This window comes from Choristoneura fumiferana, chromosome 19 (genome assembly GCF_025370935.1).
Source record: "Choristoneura fumiferana chromosome 19, NRCan_CFum_1, whole genome shotgun sequence".
NCBI classification, from domain to species: Eukaryota; Metazoa; Arthropoda; class Insecta; order Lepidoptera; family Tortricidae; genus Choristoneura; species Choristoneura fumiferana.
Genome location: NC_133490.1, coordinates 4,690,388 through 4,710,053, shown reverse-complemented (window position 1 = coordinate 4,710,053; position 19,666 = coordinate 4,690,388). Strand labels below are relative to the sequence as shown.

The following is a 19,666-nucleotide window of genomic DNA, read 5'->3' as shown; positions in this document are numbered from 1 at the left end:
GACAACTATCTTGGGCAAATATCGTAATCACGATGATACTCAATTTATTTAAAGAGTACATCATTCGTCCCACGATTTTATTTCCATTAATTTTGACCTTCGTCCCTAAAAATTTAAAACGATATATTTTATTTGAAGTGGCAGTATTTTTAAACCCAACTCAACTTGAAATATAAAATTGGCGAACGTTTAATGGCTGGGCGGCGTTCCGAGGAAATGCGTGGGCGGGAACCGCCCATTCAGTATGATAATCTTGAATAAATATTTAAAAAATGTATATTATCAGTATTAACGAACGAACTTTGAAATTGATATCCAATTTTATTGAAACGGGTGGCATAACGAAATGAATCCCGCGGGAACTGTACACTTTCATTAATAAAAATAGCCTACGATATATTTTATATTTTATATAAACCTATAAAAGAGTAACTTTGCTGAATGATTGATTGACAGACAATACACTATAACAAATAATTTAAATTTCTATCAATCATCACTAATCATCAGAGTAATGTGAAAGAATTGGAAATGTAGCTGGTAGCGTGGTGTACGGTTGTGTTACTCTGAAGATGAGCTCTGTTTCAGTTCGAAACGCGTCAGTGTGGTGTGGTGGTGGTGATAGATGGATTTGTGTGATTTGTGTGTGTTCTTACAGTGTGGAGGTGGAGGAACTGCATGAACACGCATATTGTGCATAAGCTTAGCTATCGTAAGGTCGCGGGTGAGCAAGGAAATTCTTTTAGTTCATTTATACGGGAACGTATATAAGTCGTAACATAGGATCCTCTTCCAAATTATACTCGAACCCTTTCAAGATGTTTAACGGCTTTAAAGCACCTTTAAAAATCACTAACGGAGAAAGCCATGACAAAAGTTTACTCCCCAAGTCATGGTGTTAGTTCCGCGGTCCCCGTAGCAATACTGGTTGTTACACACGGCTGCGTCCAGTGCCTTTTTCTTTGAACTTGACCCCTTTCTTTGGAATAACGTGTCCCTGTGTTCGTCAGGTTCCGGTACCAGTTCCCGACAGTGCCGCGCGAGGCGTACGGCCGCGTGGTCACCAAGGCGCCCCCGAATGTGGTGCGCACGCCGGACTACGATGAGGTAGCATTTATTTATTTATATATTATATTCAACTATATTTAATACATAATCAATAACGGATGACCGGATAGCCGCATTTGGATTATCTAAAAAACCAATGAAGGCAATTAAGGTGCCTTTGTCTTATACTTTGGTCTTAGACGACGATTTATGCACTAGATCATAAATAGTAGATTGTACAACAAGAGCATAAAACGAGCCATTTTACGGGCATATAGCCACCCGGCATTTTACGGCATTTTACGGCATATAGCCACCCGAGCCGAAACGTCGAGGGGAAAATGGGCTTAATGCTCGAGTTTTACACTCTGCTTTTCACTTCGATGGCGAGGAAATGAAATAGCAACAGTGGGAGCAATTATTCACTTACTGTGTACCTTTTATTGATCATGCATTACTACATAATTATATATAAATTAAAAATTATTAAAAGAAATATGTAGGAACTTTTTTGTTTGTGGCTGTTTACACCTGATTGCCTTGGTCTTAGACGAAGGTTTTATTTTATGCACTAAAAATAAAAAGTTATTTTATGTAGCCTAGATCCAGCATAAATAGCAACTTTACGTGCATGAGATGTGAAAAATATATAGTACCTGCCTACACCCGTGGGGAGGTCTACCCATGCATAAAAAACTCCCATCTTAAAACATGTCTAGCATACGACCGAGTTGTTATGAAATTAGTTTCCCAGCATTACACGCTCGGTTGAACGTTGGACCACGCTTGCCCGCCCCGCGATATTGCCAGGCCCGGGACGGGATAGGTACCTCCAATTTGATGATGATTGACGATGCGGCCCAACTGGCTGAGGGCCAAAAAGGGACGCAGTTATTCATCGGAGAGAGAAGATAGTCTGACTTTCAATCACTCCTTAATCTATGAAAGGATGAAGATCGTGATTTATAATATCTTTAAATTCTAGGCTGGATATGTTTGGTTAACCTCCTGTTTCACCATCCATTGATTAAATTTATCTGGCGGATAAATGTGATGCCGTCTCTGTTTGTTTTGTTCGAATAGACGGAGACAGCATCACATTAATGGGTGGTGAAACAGGCCCTAATAACAAAAGTGAAAAAGTTAAATCAACTGGTTCCTACATTAGATTTTTTTATTGATCCCTATTCATCAGGCAAAAGTATCTAATATTAATTATAAGTGAATAAAAAACTAAAATTAAAATAAAATAAACTAAAACTACAATAATTCTAAAAATGGCCCTAAAAGTTAAATTAAATAAGTAATCAAAGATGTACAAAAAAAGCAAAAACTAGTATGCGACCCTGCCAGGATTCGAACCTGGAATCTTCTGATCCGTAGTCAGACGCGTTATCCGTTGCGCCACAGGGCCTCACGGACGAAGGGTTGAAATTAAAAGTTAAATTACATTCGTTGCCTATAATTTATTCAAATATTGTATGTCTGACTGGAAAGTGCAAAAATAAGTATCTATTCGAACCACTCAAAAATATGTTACTAAGGCATTGCGTCGGAATAAGTCTATGGTACTTATTTTTTAAACTTTGAATAAGTTCATATTTTTACACTTGACTGTACTTGAACTAAAATGAACTAAAAAAAAAGAAACGCCGCAAAGTAACGCCTGATTCAATAAATTTTATTATGGCAATACAATAATTATTGTGCTAGGCACTGGAACTCTAAGATATAAAAATTAGTCATAGAGTGTTCTTTGACCAAGAACGGACTTTTACGTAAGTTCTTATCATGGAACAGTCAAGCAGATTTACCATACGGTTTATTATAATGCTTTTTACACTAGAGCCTGCAAAGTGGCTTGGAATGTACCTAAAGTTAAATAATTTTCACGCTAAATAGGTACAAAAGTACGGAATAAGAATGAATGAAAATAATTTACAAACGTCTTTAAGATTGCGCGATGAAAACAACATTAGATACAAGCAACTCGTTGAAACACTGCGGTACTGTAAAAAGATAAAAAACCGATTTAATTTACACTTCAAAGCAGTCGCGGAACAAATTGTTCCAACAGAAACGTAATAATTGAAGAAAAGAATCACGCTGGGAGGAGAAACGTTTTTGCACGTTACTTTGAAGAGCGGCGCTTTGTTTCGTTCGCGTTTCCGAACGCAGTGCGGCTATTTTTACGTTCTTTTGTTCGCGCCTTTTCTATGCTTTCTGTTACGATGGTCTTAATTATTTTATTGATGTTAGGTGCCAAGTGTTTTCTTTACAAAATTTTATACTGTTTCTGCATTAGGGTCAATTTGAAATAAGCTATTGAGGATAGCTACTTTAAATCAATTACAAATATTAAGAATATAGGTAGGTGTAGTCACCAGCACCAATATCTGACACAACAAGCGTGCATAAATATCTGATACGACTCTATTTCTTTGGCCGGAAGGACGCGTCAGATATTTTTGCACGCTCCGCTGTGGCAGATATCAATGCTGGTGACTGTGCCTAATCGAATACATACATAAGTAATTGACTATCATTAATGGTGGAATCATTCGAGTACCTACTTATTCTGTGGTGGAATTGAAGGAAATAGTTTATAACCAGAGGCCGTATTGCTTAACGATTCTGAGGCTCGCGATCGCTATCTACTGACAGTTTTTATATGAGAAATCTGTCATTTTATTGCAATCGCGAGCGGCAGAAACGTTAGGCAATACGGCCTCAGGGGGCCTACCACGCTCTCTTAATACGATTCAGTTTAGGCTCTAAACTGAACTGCATCGCTGTTTCGTACCACGACGTTACTTTTGCGATTCAGTTCAAGCACGGTTCAGCGACAGCGATACAGACATTTTCATTCAAGCGGTTTTCCTACCATGACGCTTAACTTGAGTGGGAATTGAATCGCTTCAGTGTCAAATTTAGCGATTCAGTATAAGTTACTCATTCTGTCAATTCTTTTGGAATTTTAAGTGTTTTACTTGGAATATTTTAAAATTTCAAGAACTTTTAAACTTTTATTCAAGTTTTATAACTTTTCATAGGTTCTCACGACATTGTGCTTCTTAACTCCTCATTGGAATGAAATGTATATTTCAGAACTAAATTATTGTTATTATTATTTTAAAATTTATGACGGTGGAAGCATTCTACACTTCTACTGAACGTAGATATAGTTTAGATATAGTTAGTGTTTAGTATTGTAACTAAGGGACCCCATACAACCCTGTATTTCTTTTATTATTATTTTGTATTTTTTTTTCTTAATTGTATAATATAGCTTTTAAGTATTTTATTTGTAATTAATTTTTATGAAAAATGACTTTCTGCCAAGTTTCTTGCGGCGCATTCTTCTTGGCAATGATGGTCTTTCCGAAAGCGCTGGTAGTTTAAAAAAATGACGTGTAAAAGTGCCCATTGCGGCCTATTTACTGAATAAATCATTTGAATTTGAATTTTTGAATTGATAAAACTAATTTTTCAGTGAGAAGAGAGACTCGTGGATTAGTGACAGCATAACCTTTTTTTTTGTAATCAACACAACGGTTGCTAAGAACACGGAATGACATAGAGTTATGGTTTTTCAAAATAAAGAGGTTTTAGTATACAATATTTGGATTACATATAGCGGCATCCCTTTCGCGACTTAGTGTTTCAGTTTCGGACCAGAGACAATATCGGTCTTTCATTCGCTTGTAAACCATGAATGAATGAAAAAGTATTTATTTGACATTATTTTTTACATAGGTTTTTTGCACATAGCCCTGCAAAACTGTTTACACAGTTTGATTGATTGAGACTCAGCTCTGAGAAAAAACGTCGTGGTACCAATTTCTACGATTCAGTTTAGGTGCCTAAATTGAACTGCTCTGCGTTTAGATCGTTTATGAAAAGATCATGGTAGACCCCCAGGGCAGAAAGGATGGAGATTGTATATTTATTTATTAAGGGATCTATCTATATACCATACCTAGATATATACGGGATCCCGGAAACGGCTTTAACGATTTCGACGATATTTGCTATGAGAGGGCTTTCTTTGGGGGCGTTACTGGGCGTTTGAACTATTTCTGGTTACTATAAACCAAAATTCGGTTTTGGTTGTACTAACTAGTTTCGGTTGGAAAATGCATTCAAGATACTTGCCATAACAAAACTACTTAATAGGTAGGTACTTAACAGATAATTTATATACTTTGACTGAAATAATTGTATCAAGATTGGTTATTGGAGTATTTTTGTATTTTTTATTCCAACTCAAAATTTGTTACTTTTACGGTCATCCCGTGAAATCCAACGAACATACAAACTGAAACATCGATGCACAGAAAAACCCAGAAAAAGGGACCAGCGCTGGGATTCGAACCCAGGTCCTCAGCATTCCGTGCTGCGTGCTATATCCCCTACACCACCACTGGAAAAAAGAGACCAGCGCTGGGAATCCAACCCAGTTCTGTGCTGCGTGCTATAACCCCTACACCACCACTGGACAGGAGTCTAGACACAAATTTCTCCCATGCACCACACATTTCAGCCTGCATTTTGTCCAGTGGTGGTGTAGGGGTTATAGCACGCAGCACGGAATGCTGAGGACCGGGTTCGATTCCCAGCGCTGGTCTCTTTTTCTGGGTTTTTTCTGTGCATCCATGTTTCAGTTCGTATGTTCGATAAATTGTATCATTTGTCTATAGAACTGGGCACTCGGCAGTACCTATTTGGGTTTGGATAAAGGTCACCTATCGTGAAGGCCGAAGGCCCTGACCTTACTCTATGAAGGGACAAAAACCTTCTACCGAAACCTGTTAGACGTACGTCACTAATGTAAATTGTTCATAGTTTGTTCTAAATGCATATTCTATAAAGGGTATACTTATTTTTTTTGTTTAGGTTAAATAACTGATGGATGCTATAAAAGGTTAACGATTGGATTAGAATCGAGCGTGATATTTTAGTGGAGTTTAGATTACTGGTGCATTAAGTATTTATCGGAACCTTATAAAGCAATTTGACTATGAAGGTTACCAATATGTCAAGAACATTTGCCATTTTTGCAGATGTAAAATTAACTTTTTTTTGTTATTTTTCGATATTTACTTATACAATACACTCTGTTCTTTAGTTTTACGAAAAAGTATAAAATATTTGTAATATTATTGTAAAAGTTGCACGTCATCTTGAAAGCTGACCAGATAGCTAGTTCAATGTTCTCCGACGGCGTCCTCTATTCTTGTTTATAGTTAAAATTGTCTCGAAAATACCGAAAATACAAACTGAGACATGGATGCACAGAAAAACCAGAAAAAGAGACCAGCGCTGGGAATCGAACCCAGGTCCTCAGCAATCCGTGCTGCGTGCTATAACCCCTACACCACCGCTGGACAGGAATTTAGACACGAATTTTTCCTATGCATACATATCTCAGGTTGCTTATTTCTACTATGCTACTCATGCAGCAGCACAAGCGACATCTATGTTTCGCTCTCATCGAGAGACGTCACATTCTTTCGGAACCAACCGCTCACCCAGACAAGAGATGTCGCTACTAAGCAATCAAATTATGATTGGTTATTTGGAGTCTTTTTGTATTTTTTATTTCAACTCCAAATTTGTTACTTTTACGGGTATCCCGTGAAACCACATCGAAAATACAAACTGAGACATGGATGCACAGAAAAACCAGAAAAAGAGACTTTTTCGATATGGTTTCACGGGATACCGTAAAAGTAACAAATTTGGAGTTGAAATAAAAAATACAAAAAGACTCCAAATAACCAATCATAAAATATTGTCTGTTATACACTCTTCAAAATTCGTGACATACTCATTATCACTGGACGAATTTGATGTTATGATTCTGTAAAAATATGCCTATCTATCATCAAATGTACAAAACCATTTAGAGATAAAAAAAACTCTAGGCATTTTTGATGTGTAGTTGAGGTATGGGATAGGTATTAAGTAGGTATCCTGTCTCAATCCAGATTTTGTCTTTATGTACGCCAAGATTAATCCAAATCCATTCTGCTCTTATTGCGCGTAGCGATTGACTGACAAACATTCAAACATCTTCACCGTTTTTCTCATTTTTAATATTAATAGTAGTTTAGCGTATGACATACCATTCAATAGTTTACTGTGCATTATCTGTCAGTCTCGTTACTCTTTTATAGGTTTAGATGTTGATCGTCCATTTGTTTGCAGATGTTTGGCATGCTGAATGTGCCGCACACTTCGGGCAAGATCCTGCGGTACCCGGGCCCCTCCCGCCCCCGGGCCAACTTCATGGTGCCCCCACAGAGAGACAGGTAAACCACTAATGATTCACCGACAATTTTTAGGCAGATTATTGATTAGCAGACAAGGTTTCGCCGATACGAGTAATGGTATGCCGAATAAGTGGTCTATCAATTCTTAAACAAGTTCCTATCAAATGAATATGTCGCTAAAGTCGAACTTTCAAGTTGACAGATACGTCTATTGGCGTAAACGTGCAAACGATTATCAACTTTAGGGTGGTAGACCATATATTTGGCTGATGGTACATGCGCGTACCCATTGTTTTTCAGACTAACTTTCGTAACTCAACCTTTATAGCAAATTTAGTTAGCTTGTGAGTTAGTAAGCCGAACAACTATTAACAGAAATTCGTTAAGCCTATTAACAGAACCAACTCGCGGCACTGATAGATACGCGTAACGAAATTGTACGAAAACGTTACTCGGCCAAAAGGAAGGTGTACGTACCAATATACTTGTAGTAGTAATTTGCGAAACAAAAATCTGCCTAATTAAATTAGCCGAAACCACCACCATTATAGCAATCACCAAAAACGGTATAGTTCAGTAAGTAGCGATTTTCTGCGAGTGCGAGTAAAAAATTTATTAATTCATTTATTTTTATTATCCAAACTTACAATTATCATTACAGGTTAGATACCCAATGGAATTATTTAGCTAAAAATACACAACGACTTAAATATTTTATGTAGGTACACAAAATAAAAATACATGAACTCGCCCTAAACACTAATCAAAAATGTAAACGAGGCATAATATATTGCAGAACATATAATTTCCGGGGGGGCAGCTGCCCCCTGCCCCCCCCCCCACCTCTTGGGTCCGCTTATGCTCCCCTGGACTCATTTCTCGAAGCATAAGAGTAATAATATTAGATAGTGTTTTGTTTCGTTTTCTCATTCAATCCAAGATACAAAACACTAATTATTATAATGTAAGTTTCGATAAACTGGATTCAGGTGGCCTACCAAAACCACGCTGCCACTAGCTAGGGCAGTATTTTATGTCAGTGAAACACGCGCTGCGCTGTGCCCCGTCAACTATGCTGACCCTCACAGACCATTGAACATTGCCCACTGAACATCAGCCAAGTAACCTAGCAACAACGTGGAATAAAATCGAAAGATTTCATGCGGCTTTGCTACAGAGTAATATTTAACACTGGCCTTTGCTCGTGGACTCGCTTGCGTGATCTAAGTTTCATTCGTGGGATTCCCAAAAAGTCATCGTCATCAGCCGGAAGGCGATCCACCTTGTTTCGTCTCCTGGTCCGCGGACGCCATTGGAGAACCTTCTTACCTTAAAATTATTATATTATTAATATTATTTTTATTTTGTGATCAAACTTGTCACGAACTATTTGACGCTGACTCGTATACTCAAAGACAAAGCTATAGGATCGTGATATACTCACGAGCAGGACCCGTCTGTCCCACTAGTCTCATTGAGTAGTCCCATCATGGGACTACTGAGACGATTACGTCCCAGTAGTCCCATGGGACAAGTGGCACTAATATTTTTTTTGGGATGAAAATATTAGTGCCACTTGTCCATGGGACTACTGGCACGTAATCGTCTCAGTAGTCCCATGATGGGACTACTCAATGGGACTAGTGGGACAGACGGAAAACTACCGCAACACTTCAATTTTTCATACAACTTTGTATGGGAAGTGATGCAGTATTTTTGCTCGTAGATATATACTCGTCAACGTTCTTGTCCTTGATCATAAAATTAATATCACTACTTAAAGGATTGAGTATGAGTATGAATACGAGTTTAATTTTATTGCTAATGTCGACTCCATGGCTCGCTAACGTCTTAACGTGCGATGAAAACTCCGATGCCTGTTCAGTCCTGCGAGCAATGTGCCCCGCCCACTGCCACTTCAGTTTCGCAGTTCTTCGGCCTATGTCGGTAACCTAGTTCTACTGCGGATATCATCATTTCTGATTATATATGTATGTGGTGCATTATAGTATCCAAATTTTAAGCTATAGCTTTGTAGTTAGTAAATAATGCCGTCTATTCTGTGTCCAGGTTCGAAGCTCTAAAGAAGATGATCAGACAAGAACACGTGCGTGAACTCCAACGGAAGTACGAGACCGAGCAGAAGCAAGAGCTGAAGGAACTGGCTGCCGGCCGCGGTGAGTACATGACATCATCATCATCGTGTCCTTATCTTACACAGGCAGATGTGTGTACCATATATTTGAAAATACAAACTGAAATATAGATGCACAGAAAAAACAGAAAAATAAGACCATCACAGGGAATCGAACCCAGGTCCTCGGTAATCCGTACCGCGTGCTATACCACTACACCACTGATGGTCAACGGTACCGACACGAATTTACCCTATGCACCTCATATCTCAGCTTGTTTGTTTCTTACTTAGTCACTTAAGCAGTGACGCTAGCGACATCTATGCCGTAGCCCTCATCGAGAAACTTTTTTCGGCACTCCATTGGAACTAACCGCTCACCCGGACAAGAGATATCGTTACTAAGCAATCAAATTAAGATTGGTTTTTTGGAATCTTTTGGTATTTTTTATTTCAATTCCAAATTTTTACTTTTACGATCATCCCGTAAAACCTAAATTTAAAATACAAAAATATATATTTTTATATTTTCAATTTTTATTAATATATTTTTCTGTTTTTTCTGTGCATCTATATTTCAGTTTGTATTTTCAATTTAGGTTTTACGGGATGACCGTAAAAGTAAAAATTTGGAATTGAAATAAAAAATACAAAAAGATTCCAAAAAACCAATCTTACCATATATTTGTTACCACCACTGTAATCAGTTACACCTATGTTTGCAAATAAATCACTTTGACTTAGACTTTGACTTTGTGGATCAGTGGAAAGAAGATAGAAGCAGAAACCCGTGGTCAACATGCAGAAGTAGGAGTTGAAACTGGTTCAGTGATAATGATGTTGATGTTGGTATTGTTGTGTGGTGGAGTAAAAGCGCCTTTGTCGGCTTAACTTGAGTTGACTCGTAGTACTTATATCGTTAGCAGGGGTCAGACAAAAAGTGCCGATGACGTCAAACCACTTATAGGCTGATTTCAAATAGTATTTTGATTTTCATAAACAATTATCACTTATCATTTATCAACCTCTTTATTAAACAATATGAAATTTATTTTATTCACTGGATTCCACTGAATTATTTACGATTATTTTGTTACTTCACTAATGCTACTTTGTTACTACATGTCACACGGAAGTTTAAATAAAAAAATCATCTTGTGTACGTCATTTTTACGTCATCTGCACTTTTGGTCCGACCCCTGATCATAAGCATTAAATGTTACTATGAACACGATATCCAGAATGAATAAAATGCATTGCATTTCATTATTCTTTCATAATGTAAGTTTTATTTTTCAAAACGTCCGGGTTCGATTCCCGAGCTGAATAAATGTTTTAAAAAAAAGTACGAATGCAGTTGTTCTTGTTACTAAAATCGATGACATAGTTCCTAAGAACATATCTTCGTATATCTTATAGTTTGAGACTTTCCCATACTGACCGATATGAATGTTACACCCTGTATAGCACGGAGAACAGGTGTCCATGGGGCCGAAAAGTTCTCGAATGGAGACCTTTAATAATAGTTTTTTCTCCAATATGCTTGGAAATGTCCGCCAAACTGTCGCAAACATACTACACGAAGTTCTTCCGTAAGTTATAATATACAAGAGTAAGATATCTAAATAATCTATGGTGGGGTTTATCTGTATCGATCGCGCGTGAGATCAATATAGCAGCATACCAAATCTATTGAAACGATCCAGATAATCCATACCACATACCGGCACAACTGGTAACGCCAGAGGTCTTCATTGTGCAAACCTCAACCATCCCGTCCTTATTTTAAGAGAAGTCTCTTCATTCCATTCTCCATACAAACGTAATCCCGGTCTCATTTGAAAACTAGGCAACAGAAATAGATTAAATGTTGTGGTTTTGAAAGACCTATCCTACGATACCCCATACAATAGGGTTGGATGAGAAAAAAAAATCACCCGCACTTTACGTCCATGGGAGGTACCCATTTTTTATTGTACCATTTTGTCGGCATAGTTTACATATATATCCGTGCAAAATTACAGCTTTCTAGCATTGATAGTCCCTGAGCAAAGCCGCGGACGGACGGACAGACAGACAGACATGGCGAAAATATAAGGGTTCCGTTTTAGCCTTTTCGGCTCCGGAATCCTAAAAAAGGCGATAGCCCTAGAAGACTTGTCCCAAGCTACTAAGAACGGCGAAGTATGCAGCTGGGGCACCTCCCACCCGCGTCTCACCCCTCACGCCCGCACGATTGCTCTGTCTTGTCGTCTCCGTCGGATTACTGTAGGGAAACTTGTTATACTCGTACTGTGGCTATGCTGTGCGGAGGCTAGGTAAATGAAGAGTTTCTATTAGATCACGTAAAGCTCATTCCTCACAACACATCCTCGCACATCTCCGGTGGAAACACAGCCTTAAAGCCCCAGAGGCATCCTATCTAATATATTCCAAAATTAATGATGAAGATATAACTATGCATGATATACCCAACTTAAAACAAAGCCGGTGCCCCAGCGATCAGCCCACCTGCGTCGGAGTAGCGGTATCGGGCGGTACAGGCGACAACTTGGATCCGTTAATACTCCGCTAAGTTGGCTTAACGAACCTCTCAATGGGTGAGGTGTAAACAAAGGCGACGAGCGATTTTACTAAACACAAACATTGGTCCTCGCGCACCTTCATAAAGCGGGTGTATTTCTGTAGTCTACACTACACACTGAGTGACACAATAAGTTATGTTAAAAATGTTAAAAATGTTTTTTTTATACAAGCTTTCTTCCGACAGCACTTATCTTGCTGTACTTATATTGTCATCCGAACTACATTTTCATACAAAATTTCAAGCCGATGCCGATGCCATGAACCGTTGAGGGGTCCGGTCCTGCGGAGATGATCCTTACCGTACTACCAGGATGTCACTACCAGATTATTGTATTATCACCTGATTTACATAAGTATGCCAAATATCAAGTCAAGCTGATCATTGGAAGTGCGTCAAATTTAACTTGAAAAGTTTGAACCGCCCCCAATATAAGCTTGTAATAGTTTATTTTATTTATACCAAACTATTTCGTTAACTCCGACGATAAATCCATGCGAAGTTAAATCCATGCTCATAAACTGGTTAACTAGTTTAAATTACCGCGATACTGAGAGTCTAATTAGGGTCAATGCTTAAGTACATAATCTTCCAAGTCATAAAACACTCGCACATACACAGCTATGCACGCACACACACACACACACACACACACACACACACACACACACACACACACACACACACACACACACACACACAACTTGTTCGTTTTGTTGCCTAACTTTTAATTTACCCATTTTTGTCAAAATTTTAGTTATTTAATTAAATTAATTGTTTGTACCCCGAATCAGGTTTCCACGTGACAGGCTTAGCCTAGTGTGGAACCAACGGAAACCCTACTTGTAATTTGTTTTTGCTTTTAATAAACCATTTTGTTTTTTTTTTTGATACAGTGCCAAACAAAAGTAACCGTCAAAGAGATGAAATAATGATGATGTCCTTTCGATTCAATAAGATAAGAGAAAATCAGCATAAAGTAAAGATCGGAAAAGGCACTTATTTAGGTACTTTACAGGAATATTCGTTTGGACTTAGTATCTTATCATCACTTTGTGCGAACTTATCTCATTTCATTTTTATATTAGGGTTCCATGCCTCAAAAGGAAAATATGGAATGCTTATACTATAAGCGCTTATAATATAAGCCGTATAGGATCACTTTGTTGTCCGTTTCTATGTCTGTCATGACCCTTTTTCTTTGGAACGCGTGGATGCAGTTGTAATTAATATCAAATATTCAAGTCTACTACTCTCGAAGCAGTAAAAAAACTAAACTTTTAAGTCAGCGCAACCAAATAATACAGTCATTAACCTCGTCACCGCCACAAAGCAAATGAAGTGACGTGCTCTGTACGCCACAGAAAAACCAGCGACAAATCACCTTGAATTTTAATCCCATTGAATAATAATTAATTTAGAGTTGAATTTTGGTCATGTATACAGTATACAGTGTGTTACCGGCAGCCTGACTTTTTTAAGGGAGGTTAAAGTAACGTACCTATTTCTGCAACATAACCATGACATTAATTTAAGTAATTAACAAACTAAAATTTGGTCTTTGTTAGCTTTCTAACAAAATTATAATCGTCAGCAATGTGTACAGCAAAGTAAATTGACAAGTAAGTGTAAATGGCAGTCGACGGATACTTTGATTATTACTACAGCCTGGCTGCCTGTAACACACTGTAGATGACCGTGGCGTGTGATTCCTTTGGCTGTCACGATTGGGGGGCTCTGGCGGTGAAGAGATTATAAAAGTTGTTTCCATACATATTGCCGTAACCAAAAACCTATAGGGTAGCTCCGATTGGCCTAGAAACTTGAAATATGGTATGAAGCTCTAAAAGCACAACTAATGAGGAAAGTCTGTCTATGTCAGTAGTCTTCTTAAATGACAACACTGCGTACATGACATGTCGCTACGATAGGGACTGTGCTAACAGTAGATATTCATATATACCTACAAATTTGTACGGAACCCTTGGCGCACGACTGCGACTCGCACTTGGCCGCCACTTTCGTGATCCCATATTTTAACGAATTGGTTGTGTAATTAATAATGCTATTGTACAATTATTTAAATTTAATTGTACCTCCCTTTTGTGCCCGAATACAAAAATAAAATAAAATAATTTGATGGTAAAAGTAATGGAACCTGTAAATGTATACTTAGTCTGTCTCCCTCAAACCTCTAGAAATAACACTAGAAAATGTTCTCGTCGGCCTTGCCGAAACATTAACATAACTTTAACCTTAATAGGTATCTATGAAGTACAGCGGGTCCAGCCGACATGCCGAGCTAGTTCTCAAACTTTCACAATTAGGTATGCCTGACGGTGAAACTTGGGCGAATGAATTTAGTAGTCCCTTGCCAAGTAGACAAGTCGGGGTTATAAATGTAATACTAGAAGTTACCCTTAGCTTTGCATACGTAATACATAGATCGGCGGTTGAATTGAAATTTCGGAATTTCGTTTAAATTCCCATGGGAATTTCAAAAATTAGTAAAGTCATTCACGATGACGCGTGCCGTGGTCGTGGTTCTTATTACAATGACATTAATGTCTAATTTTGTCAAAATCACGCGTCTTAGTAGATGGCATTAGGTATATTCTTGTACGTTACATGAAGAAAAACCATGGAAATTTCATGTCGCTAGACATAATAAATAAATATCACGGGACAATTCACACCAATTGACCTAGTCCCAAAGTAAGCTTAGCAAAGCTTGTGTTAATGATTGACATTTTGAAATTTTATAGGCTTATCCCATTCCCATGCTAATATCGGAATAAAATAAAACTAATTTGCATACCAAATTTTATCTAAATCCAAAGGCGTGGAGGTAGATGGCGGAACGAAATTACTATCACGACTAGCAAGTTGTTGTGTCTTGGCAAATAAACTAGAATTGATTGTATCATCAAAGTTCCCCGAAGATACAGATATATTTCCTGTTACTGCCCGTAAACAAACAGTTTAGGAGTTCCAATCAGATACCGGCAGTGGGCCCTTTCAATTAATACAAGAATAACCATCTGAATGGACCCAATTAGTACCCATCCTATATACTTGAAATGGAATTCATTTACTGTGTTCGTAGTTCAGAAGTCAAATATTGATTTAGAGCGAGTGTTAGGTAGGAGTGAGAAGTATGCAAGTAGTAATGAAACAACCGTACTGGAGCGATGCTAGTTTATTACTGAGAGTGTCGGTACCCACATACACTTCAAGGAGTCATCAGCATCGTCATGTCAGCCGAAAGACGTCCACTGCTGGACATACCACTCACTCGGATCCACTCAGATCGGTCTTGTGCTTTCCGCATCCAACGCGATCCCGCGATCTTAACCAGGTCGTCGCTCCATCTTGTTGGAGGCCTACCGACAGCTCGCCTCCCGGTCCGCGGACGCCATTCGAGAACCTTCTGACCCCATCGGCCATCAGTCCTGCGAGCAACGTGCCCGCCCACTGCCACTTCAGTTTTGCAATTCTTCGGGCTAGGAGTGTTAGGGATGAGTGTGGAAAATCTAAAGACCGATCCTCTAATAGGCTAGGGTCTTAAAAATGCCTAATTAGTCTGGTAGTACCTAGCACAGTGTGACGTAGCAAGCTCACACTGCCGAACTTAGATGCGCCCCGAGGCGCGGAAAAATCATTATATCCGGCCCATATACGTCCCACCGCACGGCACAAGCCTCTTCGCAGAATAAGAGGGCTTGGGAACTTTATACACACCATTAAATTTCTTGAAATAGAATAATATTTATTTTACAGAAGACCATTTGGGGGATGCGGTAAGCAAGTTATCACTCATTGTGCTATCTAACTAAAGAGCTGACTGCCAACCTTTACTAGCTAGAGAGGCACGTGAAGAGAGAGAGAGAGAAGGCTCCTTTGTTTGACAGTGGTCGTCTTCCGGCTGATTATGACGTAGTAAATGCTCTATTTTCTGTTGGTACAAATATTATTTTTGTTTCAGAGATGACTACGCATACTGGAACTATGGCGAGCAGGAGCCTCGCGGGCTGCAGACCCTACAAGCCGAATACGCGGACGATCCAAGCACCAGGCACAATAAGTAAGGGCGTCCCCAAACCTATCGACGCGGAATATGCTTTAGCCGATCAAAAAACTCCTTATATACGCAATAAGACTGAGGCAGTTTGCAGTTGATAAGACCTTGTGCAAGGTCCGCCCGGATTGCTACCGCCATCTTGCTCGCTAATCCTGCCGTTAAGCAGCAGTGCTTACACTGTTGTGTTTCGGCGTGGAGAGTAAGACAGCCGGTGAAATTACTGGCACTTGAGGAATCCCATCTTAGGCCTCTAGGCTGGCAACGCATCTGCAATACCCCTGGTGTTGCAGATGTTTATGGGCGGTGGTGATCTCTTACCATCAGGAGATCCACTTGCTCGTTTGCATCAAGTCGAATAAAAAAAGGGGCGGTTGAAACACTCGAAACAGCCGTCTCGCTCGCGCATGCCGCGGCGTGATGACACGCGATAATCTTGGTTCCGTTGCAGAGTTAATAAACAGCAAAAAAATATTCTCGTATGGCACATTCTTGCCAATCCATACCGTTTCCATCGAAGATGCACTAAGAGACAATTAAAATTATATACCATACTAGCTGTTGGCCGCCACTCCGTCCGCGTAGTATCCGTTTATCACTATCCCACGGGAACTATACAATTTTCCGGGATATAACTATCTTATGTCCTTCCCTGGGACTCAAACTATTTGTATACCGAATTTCATCTAAAACAGTCCACGTCTATACGTGAAGATACCCCTAACAAACAAGCAGACTTACAAACTTTCGCATTTATAATTCTGAACATCAGAGCCGGATGTCAAATTTTTACCAAAATCACTTTTTAGAATCATACAAAATTTTTGTCCTCTTTCAGGCCATCTCCCTGTTTTATTATTGGTTTTATCGCTATATCGTTTATTAACCAAGTTAGATTTACTAAAAAAAGGTCGGTTGTCCATAATACCTTAGAAGAAAAACAACTGATGTTTAATTATGATGTTTTGACTTGTTAAGTATCAAAAATGCACATCCGACCTATTTTAGTGGGATAAAATTCAATTATCGTCTCGCCCCGCCTCGTCTTGCTTCGCTGATGAAAAGGACTTTACGAGTAGGCGTCGGGTGAGACCGCTTCGACCCTCGTCCGATGCTATCGCTACGAGCACCACAGCGGCAATACTGTAAATTTGACTGAAATTCAGCCACTGGTTAGGAAGTTAGTCGCTATACGGTATTTGACTATTTTGTATATGTTTTATAAATTAAAACTACACAATGCCTTTTATCGAATAGAGAAACAATTTTTAAGCTACCTTTACAAATAACAAAGTTATAATGGTTTGATGAAAGTTATAATATTAATTAGATTAGACAGATTCTATGGGATGTAGACCTTATGTAGCGTACTTGTGGCGGTCGGCCCCGGGCGGCAGATTTAGGGGCGGCAAAATACCATAAAAATTAATGTTATGTGTGAAGTTCCCAATCCGCACTGGGCGCGCGTGGGAACCACAGCACAAGTGTTCTCATTATGAGAGGAGGACTGTGCGCAGCAGTGGGACGTGTATAGGCTGGGATGATGATTCTTTCTACTTACGATTCAGACCAATTAGAATGAGCACCCTAAATAAGAGGGAATAATACCTGTTGTAAACTAGTCCTTCCTTCTTTCTGTAAAAAAGGTTGCCTGGAAGAGATCGCTCTTAAGCGATAAGGTCGCCTATTGCTTACCTTGTATTTTTTTTTCTGTGCGTCTCTTTTCTGTATCGCTTACTGGTGTACAATAAAGAGTATTTGTATTGTATAGTAAGAGGGCGGCATAATTTTCTTCCGCCCCGGGCGACTGATACCCACGCTACGCTACGCCACTGCCCACACGCTGGTGGGCACACGATTATTTTAGTTTAGCTTAGTCTAGCGTGATCAAAATTCTTGAGACTTGTCCTTCCGTTTCGCTAATAAACGTGGGATGGTAACGACGTTAATCGAGCAGTCAAAACGCTCGATTCGCTCAGATCCTGTATTCTTAACTGGTCTTTTGTCATCAGGAAACCGCAAGGAGGCAGCCGCCAGGTTTCGCAGTTCTCGCGCTACTCCGACGTGATGCTCCCGCCGTCGCGCCGCACCTTCTACCACCCTTACCTGGACTACGCCGCGCCGGAGCTGCTGCCCTACGCCTTCTGAATCCCCCCTTCTTCTAGAACAACCTAGAACACCCCTCGGGGACCCCAGCATCGTACAACTCACGGGCTTTAACCTAACTCCCATATCAGGAGCATATCTTCGACGCTACCGCTTCGGCCGCAAGCTTCTAGTAACCTACCCGCGGTATTTTTATATTTATAAAATACCGTTGCGATGTAGATAAAACGCAATCTTTCCATTTTTAATATACCCTTTTTGAATAATCACGTATTTTTCGATAGGTTTAAGGGATTCTTGGAATTTAAATCTAGCCCTGCGATAGGCGGGCGGTAATCTTAAGAAGTATTGTATACTGGACTTCCATGAGACAATAACGTGCACATCGTATACAAATCGTGCAATTATAAAAAAGTACTTTAGTCCCGTCAATTCCCTATAAATTTGTACGAATTTGACAATAAATACATGAAAGTTTCTGACAATAAATCTACAGTATGTTTTACAATTGGTGTTTAGTGTTTAAGTATTATAGAGCTGATTATATTAAGGGATTTAAAAATGGTGGAGGTGCCAGATGGAGCACGCTTTTTTTTTCACATTACACATTCAAACTATAAATGTTACTTACCAGTTGGCCACCGCTCACTCGGATTCAATTCAGTTCACGAGGTTCTGTCTGAGCCCGACGACCTCTATCACGGAACCATTTCAGATTTATATTTACGTATCTATACCTAAGTTAAGATGTAACATGACAATATGTAATTGCTAAGTTATTGGAGTACTATAGGAAGTTCAATGTGCAAATATTTTGTTGTTTATGTAAATATAATTTTGAAATGTTGACTCATGAATCGGCTGGCTGCCAATATTTGTGTTGTATCTTGTAATAAATAATAGCTAACTCGAATTTAAATTCTATTTGAATCTATCCCATGAATAAGGAGGAAATTGTAAATTGTGTTTCAATCGTGCCAATTTGTTCCAAATAGTACAATTCGAGAAGCGATCCTAATAACTTCTCCGAACGAAATAACCAAGTTAATCCATACTTTAATTAGTTCCCTCCAACAACAGCCGTAGTCCATTACCAATATAATTTATCCTTGTTGTGATTAGTAGCTAAGAGTAGGTATCGTTACCGTGTAATATATATTCCAAAAGCCTCCAAGACGGCTAAGTCGGTTCCTGTGTTGGCAGCGGGTACCTTGCGGACTACAGTGCACGTCTTCAGCGCACGGGTCCGACACATAAATGCTTTAACTACATTTAAATGTTTCATGTTTAATGTAACAGTAAATATTGTAAATTAGCAATTGACGCGTCGTGCGAGCGCGGTTTAATTAGTATCTGTGTATCCTAGGTGTAAGATAGGTGTGGGCGCGGCACATCGCGCTCACTTCCATTTACGTTTTGCGGAGTATCTCAGTTGAAGGTTC

The 19,666-nt window shown here is 39.2% G+C and overlaps 1 protein-coding gene and 1 non-coding gene across 2 annotated transcripts in view; one reads left to right on the top strand and one right to left on the bottom strand.

Annotated features, from left to right (window-relative positions):
• LOC141438768 (uncharacterized) overlaps positions 1-19,165 on the top strand; it is a 104,983-nt gene extending 85,818 nt beyond the window's left edge. Inside the window, exons 4-8 of the mRNA XM_074102723.1 lie at positions 1,011-1,107; positions 7,258-7,361; positions 9,393-9,503; positions 16,026-16,124; positions 18,131-19,165. Coding sequence (XP_073958824.1) covers positions 1,011-1,107; positions 7,258-7,361; positions 9,393-9,503; positions 16,026-16,124; positions 18,131-18,266 — 547 coding nt within the window. The 3' untranslated portion in view covers positions 18,267-19,165. The remainder of the gene's footprint in view (positions 1-1,010; positions 1,108-7,257; positions 7,362-9,392; positions 9,504-16,025; positions 16,125-18,130) is intronic.
• TRNAR-ACG (transfer RNA arginine (anticodon ACG)) lies at positions 2,389-2,461 on the bottom strand. The gene has a single exon. It is a non-coding gene; the product is annotated as a tRNA-Arg (tRNA).
• Positions 19,166-19,666: the final 501 nt, after the last annotated feature.